This window comes from Lissotriton vulgaris, unplaced genomic scaffold (assembly GCF_964263255.1).
Source record: "Lissotriton vulgaris unplaced genomic scaffold, aLisVul1.2 SCAFFOLD_1088, whole genome shotgun sequence".
NCBI lineage: Eukaryota > Metazoa > Chordata > Amphibia > Caudata > Salamandridae > Lissotriton > Lissotriton vulgaris.
The window spans coordinates 246,707-257,560 of NW_028251602.1; the positions used below are offsets into that span (position 1 = coordinate 246,707).

A 10,854-nucleotide genomic window follows, 5' to 3' on the forward strand; every position below is an offset into this window, starting at 1 on the left:
CTGTTTCCGAAAAGATTGCTGCTGCCAGGTCTTTCAGAAAGAAAAATGTATTTATTTCTTGTTCCGACCTTTTCGCTTTTCCAAAATTGGTTTCCAGTGGAGGAAGTATTGGGCTGGGATGGTTTCAATCAATCAATCAATCAATCAATCAATCAATCAATCACGGCATTTGTAAAGCACGCTACTCACCCGGGAGGGTCTCAAGGCGCTGGGGGAAAAGGGGATGTTACTGCTCGAACAGCCAGGTCTTGAGCTGCTTTCTGAAGGAGAGATGGTTCTGGGTTCGCCGAAGGTGGGTGGGGAGGGAGTTCCAAGTCTTGGCTGCCAGGTAGGAGAAGGATCTTCCTCCGGCGGTGGCTCTGCGGATGCGTGGTACGGCGGCGAGGGCTTGGCTGGTCGATCGTAGCTGGTGGGTGGGCGTGTAGAAGGTCATGCGGTCGTTGAGGTACTTGGGGCCCAGGTCGTGGAGAGCCTTGTGTGCGTGGGTGAGGAGTCTGAACGTGATTCTCTTGCTGATGGGGAGCCAGTGCAGGTCTCTCAGGTGTCCGGTGAGGTGGCTGTGTCGGGGGATGTCCAGGATGAGTCGTGCGGAGGCGTTCTGGATGCGCTGGAGTCTTCTTTGGAGTTTGGCTGTGGTTCCGGCGTAGAGGGTGTTCCCGTAATCCAGTCGGCTGGTGACGAGTGCCTGGGTAACGGTCTTCCTGGTTTCAGTGGGGATCCATCTGAAGATCCTGCGGAGCATGCGTAGGGTGTTGAAGCACGAAGATGTGACGGCGTTGACTTGTTTGGTCATCGGCAGGGAGGAGTCCAGGATGAAGCCCAGGTTGCATGTGTGGTCCGTTGGTTTGGGAGCAGTGCCCAGGGCCGGGGGCCACCAGGAGTCGTCCCAGGCGGAGGGTGATGATCCCAGGATGAGGACTTCCGTCTTGTCTGAGTTCAGTTTAAGGCGGCTGTTCCTCATCCAGTCGGCGACGTCTCGCATCCCTTCGTGTAGGTTGGCTCTGGCAGTGGTGGGGTCGTTGGTGAGGGAGAGGATCAGCTGGGTGTCGTCGGCGTAGGAGATGATGTTGAGGTCGTGTTGGCGTGCGATGGCTGCGAGGGGGCTCATGTAGACGTTGAAGAGGGTTGGACTGAGTGAAGATCCTTGTGGTACGCCGCAGATGACTTCGGTGGCCTCGGATCTGAATGGGGGGAGGCGGACTCTCTGGGTTCTTCCGGCGAGGAACGAGATGATCCACTCCAGTACTTTCTCTCGGATTCCGATGTTGCTGAGGCGCTTCACTAAGGTGCGGTGGCAGACAGTGTTGAACACCGCAGAGAGGTCCAGGAGGATGCTGCTTCCCCGTTGTCGATCAGGTTTCCTATTCCTTGGGATCTTGTTGATGTCCCCCTTGCTGTAGTTGACTTCTTTTGTGACTTTTTAGTTTGTGTGATTTTTGCAGCGGGGGCACCTGCCTAATCCGCCCTGATCTACTTTCGCTTATACCACTTTTCTGGTGAGACACCAATTAGAGGTTGCCGCCCGGGTTTCCTTTTTTTTAAATGCCTGCCGGTTTAATACAGCAAGATTCCTCACTGTCAGCAAAGGTCAAAGGGCAGATAGAACAATTGCTGGAGCCAGCCCGGCCCTCCACCCACTCCCAGTGTGCAGTGGAATAAATAGCATCTGATAATTCATTAAAAGTATTACAAATATATTGGCTGCGTGTGATAATAAGTGTTAGAATATATGTCTAACTTGTTATTCTTTCCTAAAGATTCACTTGTTTTGCTTTCACAACCTTGAGTTCCAGTGGTTCCAAGCTCCCTTTCTACACAGTGTCCCCGAGCTGTTTCACCACTATTAGAAATGCAACTCAAACTGATTGCCTATCTTGCTTCTATATATGCTTTCTTTCTGCAAAGTACAAAGTCATAAATATTTGTTCTTTATGTTGATTTACAATATCAAATTCTATTTCTCCAGGTGACTGAAGCATGAACAGAAAAAAGAAGGTTTTAATTTAGTGAAACACAATAAAAAGGATTATTTCAAGGAAAGTTAAAACATTCTCGAGCTCTAGAGGAGAAACATATATGTGCCAGGAATGTTGATGAATTTGGAGCGGAAGAAACTGCTGAATGTGAAATTTGTCAAATATTTAAAGAAATTACGGTAAATGTTTACGAAGAGTCATTTACTGAGATTGAGGACTCTCTGAAGTATGAATGGAACTCAAGAGTAAATTGAAAGTCTGCATCTACGAATTGTAAAAATATTTTCACTTAAAAGAAACATTTCAAGATTGGTTGGACAAAGAACATTTGCTACATTGGATACCCACACAGTGCATTTGAGAATAATCAGTGTTGCAAATTCTGTCTGATGGTTTATGAGAAATGCCCTGGAGACCCAAACCCCTCCTAAAAAAACAGTATTTGTGCATGTGATTAAAAGAACAAGCTTTTGTCTACGTCTCAAGTAATTGTTAGAGAGAAGACATTGTTAAGAAAAAAACAAATTGTAAATGCTCTTTCTCATTACACCAAAGACGCTGGATTATCATCTCCAGTATCGAAACATTATCCCCCATCAACTCTGTCTCTTGGGTTGATCAGAGTATTTTCAAATTGGCTCGGACTACCAAAGTTGATCATGTACCTGCCCTAGCCACTAGAGTGGCAAAGAATGTACCTGCACAAAGTTTAAAAGAGGCCAGTGCTATGTATTGCTAATTCATAAAACCACCCTGGCATGCCCTAATCACCTGTCATTACTTGTATGAACAAATATACTTTAACGGCAAAAACTAAACCCCAAAGACCTTATCAGTTATTTTAAAACTTCTAAATCGAATCTGATAAACCGGAGTCACAAAATGAGTTAATTCAACTTGATAAAACTCACTCGGGCATAACAAGGAGAAAATGAACCCATCTCACTAAATTCAAGGGGCTCCTCAGTGAAAGTTTATAAAACAGGTTAGACAGGCTGCCTTTAAAAGTAGGAAAATAGTCTCCAGATAAAAGATATAATTAGTTAAATACAAATGTTAAGAAGAGCATCTGCCGTGTATTTTAGAAGTTAATGCTGAGTGTAGCATAAACGAGTACAAACTCTGGAATCAGATAGTCTTAACATGGCCGGTGTCCAGGAGCAAACCCAACATGAAAATTCCCATAACTCGATTAGGAGTAATGGATTTGAGAACAGCTTTAGTTGTCAATACCACCCCACTAAACACGAGAGAACTGACACTGGACAAAAACCTTATCAGTGTCCTGAATGCCAGAAATTCTTTACTCAAAAATACTCTCTCATTCAACATGTGACAATCCACACTGGGGTAAAACCATATCAGTGCACTGAGTGCCAGAAAAGCTTCAGTACGAAAAGTAGTCTCACACGACATGAACGGATTCACAGTGGGTACAAACCTTATCAATGCTCAGAGTGCCAAATAAGCTTCAGTCATAAGGTCAGTCTAATTTCTCATGAGAAAATCCACACTGGGCTAAATCCTTATCAGTGCTCAGAGTGCCAGAAAAGCTTTAGTCGTAAAGACTGCCTCATTCAACATGAAAGAACACACACTGGGCTAAAACCTTATCAGTGCTCTGAATGCCTGAAAAGCTTCAGTCACAGAAGTACTCTCACTCGACATAAGATAACACACACTGGCTACAAACCTTATCAGTGCTCAGAGTGCCAAAAACGTTTCCGTTCTAAAGAAAATCTCAATCGACATGAGAGAATCCACACTGGGCAAAAACCTTATCAGTGCTCTGAATGCCACATAAGCTTCAACCGGGAATCAAGCCTTGCTCAACATGAGAGAACACACACTGGTGAAAGACCTTATAAATGCACCGAATGCCAGAAAAGCTACAGTCAGAAGGGTAATCTCACTGAACATAAGAAAACACACACTGGGTACAAACCTTATCAGTGCTCAAAGTGCCCAAAAAGTTTCAGTTGTAAGGCCAGTCTCCTTAAACATGAGCGAATCCACACTGGGCAAAAACCTTATCAGTGCTCTGAATGCATGAAAAGCTTCCTTTGGAAAAGTTATCTCACTCGGCATGAGATAACACACACTGGGTACAAACCTTATCAGTGCTCAAAGTGCCCAAAACAGTTTAGCTGTAAGGCCAGTCTCATTAAACATGAGAGAGCTCACACTGGTGAAAGACCTTATCAGTGCACCGAATGCCAGAAAATGTTCAGTCAGAAAAGAAATCTCACTGAACATAAGAAAACACACACAGAGGACAAACCTTATCCGTGCTCAGAGTGCCAAAAAAGCTTTGTTTGTAAGGTCAATCTCATTCAACACCAGAGAATCCACACTGGGGAAAAACCTTATCAGTGCTCTGAATGCCAGAAAAGCTTCAACCGGGAATCAGGTCTTGCTCAACATGAGAGAACACACACTGGTGAAAGACCTTATCAGTGCACTGAATGCCAGAGAAGCTTCAGTCTGAAAAGTAATCTTACTCAACATAAGAAAACACACAATATTTACAAATGGTAGTGGTGGTCCTGCTGGTAGCACATCACTCTCTAAGTGCATTAGATATTAAGTCACAGTATTGGTGCCCCTCAAGTTTATAGATTTTCACCCCACTCCCTAAGGTGTTATCCACTGTTCTCAAAGAGCCCAGTGGCAATGTCAAAGACTATAGATAAACCTCGGCACTCAAGTCAGTTTAATTAGATTCCTAAAAAAAGATTTTATATTTGATGTATCTACAAACAAAAGTTTCATAGAGAAATTCAAAATGTCATTGCTTGTTGTTCAATAGAGTAAATATATAAATCAAACGCATTTAGATCATATGTTTGGAAACAGATGACATATGTTTTAACGATGGAAAGCTTGATACAGTAATCCTTCCACATGTGTTGGACTGGCAGCCGACACGTGTTTCTGTTGGAACTGCAACACCCTCCCTAAATAATAATGGAGGTGGGGACGTCAAATAAAATCCTATAGGAACTAATCTTACATTAAATATTGTAAAGTAAATAAAAATCTAAATAAATGGAATTGAATGGCAAAAAATAGCTAAAAAGAAAGCATTTTATTATTTTGAGATTAAATTATTCACTCATATAACTTTCATTTTTAGAAAAGTATAAATTATCTTTTTTGTACTCATTCCACCGTCAGTCACTAGTTAACCTAGTCGATGGTCTGAGAAACTCCTTACCGTAGATGTGACTGCGTGTCTTGCTGAATAGTATTATACACATTACAGTCCGGCATCAACTCAGCAAAGTTATGGTGTAATCATTAAACTAATAGGATTTGCTTGCTAGGTTACAAAAGGAGACCTATGCTTTGAAGCTTCTTTATTGTTATACGCTAGGTCTAGTTGACTCTTACACCTTACTGACTTAATCCAGTCTAGTTCAGACGGCAGAACCAGAGAAATGATTTGGTGCTCATAGAGGTTAATCAATGCCAAGTCTACACCAAGGGATATCAGAGAGTGTCTTATCTTTACTTCACAGCCTGTGAGTTCCTCTACATAGTCACCTAGTCATTCCAGTAACGTTTCAGCATAGGACAATCCATGAACTTATGCCTGTTGTCTGCTTCCGTCATATTGCATCTCTTCCAACCTGGGGCTACTTGGGAGTACTTAGCCAGTCTCTGGAGCATCCAATGGGCTCTGTGGAGAGTGAAGAGTTGGTTTTGCTTCAGCGGTGTAGACTTTACTGTTTTATCAAGAAGATTTCTAGATACTTCCAGAGGTCTTCCACGGCCAGCTGCCACAGGTCTTTCTCCCATATTCGGTGTGGGTCTATATTCTTCTTGTCCTCTGCAGCTATCATGTCCCAGTACCACAAAGATACTTCCTTTTTAATCCATTTATCCGCATTGAAGAGCGTTTTGTGTTCCCAGGGCTCTATTTTTGTTAGTCTCTGAGCTGACCACCGTGAAAAAAGCTGCAGATATTTCAACTTTGAGATTTCCCTTACCGTTAACAAATGGAGGTCCTACCCTGCAATAAAGATGTGTCTCGTTTCAGATCCCTCCGGGTACTAGAGTTTACCTTTTGCAGTTGGAGACTGAGTTAATCCCTCAACCACGAAGGAGTCCCAGAAAAGTCCTAAATGGGAGCGGAGTCTGTATAGCAGTGGATCCCCGGAGCCTTCATTCAGTGTACCCTATCCTTGAGTGCTGCCAAAGGGACTTTACTGCCTTACTTACTTAGAAAATGTAGGCTCTCCAAATTATATAAAAAGATTCTCAGCACTCGGGGATGTCAACATAGCAGAATATATATGGTTCAGCTGCGACTGATTGAGCGTCCTAGCTAAAGATCCAAACTTTTTAAACTGAAAAGCAAAGCAGGGGATCTGGAAATCTAGTAAGGCTTAATGTGGGCCTGAAAATGGAGGTGCTAAGAGCTCTGGGAGCCTCTGTTAAGTTTAAATTCCTCGCCAAGTTGAAGGTTATATGGAATAATGAGATGCACAGTCTTAGGGAGGGGAGAGGATGCAGATGAATTAATCAGAAAAATTAAGTTAACAACAGCCTTTAAGAGTTTGTGGGCCAGGAAGAGGTGAAGATCTGGTGGGAGAACGGTCTAGAGAAGGGTAATGTGGGTAGGTCTCCAGTAGTAGATAGTGGAATGTCTGAGACAAGCCGGATGAATCCCTGGAGCTCCCTGCGACCGACATCAACCTGCAGCCATGTTCCCATTCCCTTCTGCTCCTCGTAAAGTATAATTACATTTATTATCATTATCGCTCTACAACTCATTTAATAGTTATTAATACATAATGCAAATGTTACTTTGTGTGAAACTTTTAATTTAAGCTGAAGAAAAGATACACATATTAATATATTGTACTTGGGTGGAGCTCTCTCTGTAAAAACATAGGACACATTAAAAAAGTTTATTAAACTTGAAAAAAATGAAATATTTTTATGTTGAATATCAATGTAAATTAATTTTATGTACTTCAAATGTAGAGCAAAATGAAAAATGATACAATATTTGTAATTTGTATTTTAATTAAATATTTAATTTTAAATGTGTTAAATAAAAATGTCTTTAAAGATTTGTTGTAAAAAATCACATGGAAAATGAAATTGTGTTTTATTTGTTATGTACTCAGAATATCTAAATTGCCTTACACATATCTGTTTAGAGGACACTGCCTTACAAAGAGTTATGTATATAATTATTTCTAATTATTTTCTTAATAGTTATAATATTTTTTAAATTAAAAGTTTAACATTTTTATCATGAAGAAATTATTTTTGTTATTTTGTAAAACAAAATTGAATTTATATGCAGGCTAAATAAATCATTTTAATTCATCTTAATTTCCCATTGGGTTCTATTTTTAAGTCTCTGTCTCCAGTATTTTCCAAGGGAGAGTTTTGTATTACCGTTGACTGGCTATGTGTGGGGCTGCACTTTCTATTGCTCAACTTTAGGTGTAGTAAGTTACATTTGGTAAATTTTGCCCCACCTCAGTTTAATGGCGTAGAGATGTGCAGTTCTACATGTTTTAGTGTGTTTACGATCGTAATGTTGGCTAGCTAAAAGGAGCACAGTAAGTTTCGGAGAGCATCCTTGCTCTCCGAAACTTACTGTTTCTAAGTTTCGGAGAAGTGTGGCTCAGGGGTTAGAGGCGGCAGACCCGGAAGCTGATATCGGCCCTGGACCAGGGTTCAATTCCCCGCCCCGACGGGGGTTGGGCTCAATAATTCCACGGACTCGATAATTCTCACTCCGGTGCCTACTCGACTCATGGGTTCACACTCTGCGACTCTGGGCAATAGCTTGCTTAATCTCCACAACGGCCCCTCGCGGCGGGATGCCTGGCTTTCACCTTGTGGATACCCTGCCGAGGTATCTCACAGGGGAATACCAGGACGGGTTCCCTAAGCAAGCGCATAGATGCCTGCGATGTGGGCGATTTGCGCTCTATAAATACATGTACATTTACATTTACATGTGCGGAGTACTCATAAGTGTAAGATACCTTTGTGAATAGCCCTTGAGGTGTCCATCTCGACGAGTGTTTAATTTTTGTAGTAAAGCTAAAGTGGATGCGGTTACTTGGGCTGTTAGAGTGAAAGGGAGGATCCTGCGCGAACACCAGAGCACTCGTCCAATGTGTTTGACGGAGGAGCGGCAACAAATATCTTGAAGTCATTTTCCTGGACTTGCTACATCACTCAGCCTCCTGAGGGCCTCTTGTAACAGTGATTCGATACTGCAGTAGTAGGATCAGGTTATTTCTCCTTGTTGTTAACCGTGTTATCATGACTTGTTTTTATATTTTCCCTACTCGTCCGTTCACCTGATTTTGTTATGTTTACCGCCCCATAGGCACTGAAACAGACTTTGCTGCTGAATGGTCCTGAGATCTTATTATTCATGTACATTTTTATACGATGAACAGTTGTTTTTCCTCACTGTACGGCTACAGTGTAGGCACCAAGAGCCCAAAACCTGAGATCCCTCCACCTTGATTTGCCTTTATTGGTATTCCACCTTTCCACTTGGATAATTGAGATATGAGTCGAATTGCTGATCATCCTTTGAACCTGCTGTGGTATAGCTTGGCTGTCACAAGTGTCATGTTTGTACTGTCCGTATGAGCTCCCATACGCTACTTTTTCTCACACCACGTTCTTTGCGTTGGTCCAGTTCATCAACCTTGAATCATCTCCATAATCTGGAAACCATGAACGCTTTGCATCTGTTTTAATTGCCTGATGTTTGACGCATTTTGATGGCCAAGATTTAGGTTTGACTTGATGAATCAACTCTTCTTTGTGACTATTTTGCACTTAATGCCAGTTCAGTGCATCTCGTCACCTTCTCTGACTGGTTCTGCCCAAAACCTTGCATCAAATTCCAGTGTTAATCATCACTGGTATAAACTTGTTTTGACTCAGGAAACCCCATGTCTCTTTATAAGACACTGTATTGAAATGTGTGACTTCCACTGTTTTGCTTTACCTTCGAGCATGGCCTTACTGCTCAAGACACTTTACTATAGGAAAGCCAAGAACACTTTAGTGCAAGACACATTTACCTTTGTTGACCGCACTACGGGAACAAAGCAGGCTGATTCCAGGAAGCAAACTTCCCAGCTGAAAATTATTATAGGAGTTTATAAAGCGCCTGGTGACGCCTCCCGGCGTGTCCCCGCGCTGAGGAGAGAGTGTTGCTTGGGTGGAGGGGCATCAGACAGTGATTAGATAGTGAAAAGATACGTTTTTAGATGTTTCCTAAAGGATGTTTTGTTTTTATCCTGTCTGATGTTCATGGGGAGGGTGTTCCACTCCTTGGCTGCGAGAGTGCGAAAGGACCTGCCTCCAAGTCTGGCTTTTTTAGGGCGCGTTGTTTTAAGCAGACCTGTTCCCTTAGAACGTAGGGATCTGTAGGGTTCATAGAGTAAGGCTAAGTCAGACAAATAGGAGGGGGCTCTTTGATGAATGATCCTGTGGCACCAGAGAAGTGCCTTGAATACTATCCTTTTTCTGATGGGCAGCCAATGCAGAGTATCCAAAGAAGGTTTAGAGGGAGCTCTGCGCGGGAGTCTTAGCACGAGGCGTGCCGCTGAATTTTGCAGGACTTGCAGTTTTCTAATGTTTTTTTCAGAAGTGCCCAGCAGTAGCACATTCCCATAGTCAATACGGGAAGTGATAAGAGCCTGCGTCATGGTAAGCCTGGAACTCAATGGAAGTAGATCCATGGTGCGGCTAAGCGTCTTCATAACTCCAAAACACTTTCCAACTGTTTTTTTGACATGACTGTCATAGGAGAGTTTGTTGTCTATCCAGACACCCAGATTCTTGGCCTCTTGACTAGGGGTAGGTACTGGTCCCAGACATGTGGGCCACCAATCTTTGGTCCATTTGGTGTTGTTCCCCCCTATAATGAGCACCTCTGTTTTTGTTCCGTTTAATTTGAGGCAGTGCTCATTCATCCATATAGCCAGCTTGCACATACAGGATTTAAAATTATCGGCCTCAGAGGAGGGGGATTGAGACAGGGAGATCAGGAGTTGGGTATTGTCGGCGTAGGAGACAAGCTCTACGCCGAACGATTGGACCACCTCTGCCAAAGGTGTCATATATAAGTTGAACAGGGTGGGGCTCAGGGCAGAGCCCTGTGGTACCCCCTGTTCTAAGGTCAAGCTGTCCGAGAGATAGGTCCCTCTTTGGACCTGAAAGCTTCTGTTGGTTAAAAAAGCTTTCAGCCAACCTAGAGCCTCTTTTGTGACTCCCGCTCTGTTTAGACACTGTAGCAGTATGGAGTGAGCTACAGTGTCAAACGCGGCACTGAGGTCCAGCATGATCAAGGTTACCATTGTGGTTTTTGATTGGGCTCGTGCTCCCGTATGTAAATGAGCCTCTGTGACCAGAAAACCCAGGCTTTTATCTTATTTAATATTGATGATGATGTAAGAACTGCAACAGAATCACAAACAAGGGCTATATTGAGAAATAATTGGTATCCAAGTCACACAATTGTGGTTATGTAATTATTTATTCGTTTTTTAAATTTGAGTTAATTTGCAGCAGTTCTGCAGCTTACTTATTACTAAGTATATCACTAATAAATGTTTATTCATTAGTATTATACATTTACCAAGTGTTTTATTATTGCTTGCATATAAATATATATCTCTATATACATTTGCATTTGGCATCTGGGAAAGCCTTTCTGTTAGGGAGCATTGCATGAATAAACCCCAAGGCTTTTTTTAAAAATACATTTCTTTATTAGGTTTTCGCCAAATCGGCAGTTCACATCCAAAACAACATGTATACATTTCGTCCAACTCAACCGAGGTGAGGAACATCACAGTAAGAATACATGTCAAAAATA

At 42.4% G+C, this 10,854-nt stretch overlaps 1 protein-coding gene across 4 annotated transcripts in view; it reads left to right on the forward strand.

Annotated features, from left to right (window-relative positions):
- LOC147662829 (uncharacterized) overlaps positions 1 to 7,073 on the forward strand; it is an 86,435-nt gene extending 79,362 nt beyond the window's left edge. For all 4 annotated transcript variants that reach the window (XM_086950877.1, XM_086950879.1, XM_086950878.1 and 1 more), the window contains one exon: positions 1,967 to 7,073. In XM_086950877.1, the coding sequence (XP_086807003.1) occupies positions 3,120 to 4,514 (1,395 nt within the window). In that variant the 5' untranslated portion in view covers positions 1,967 to 3,119 and the 3' untranslated portion in view covers positions 4,515 to 7,073. The remainder of the gene's footprint in view (positions 1 to 1,966) is intronic.
- Positions 7,074 to 10,854: the final 3,781 nt, after the last annotated feature.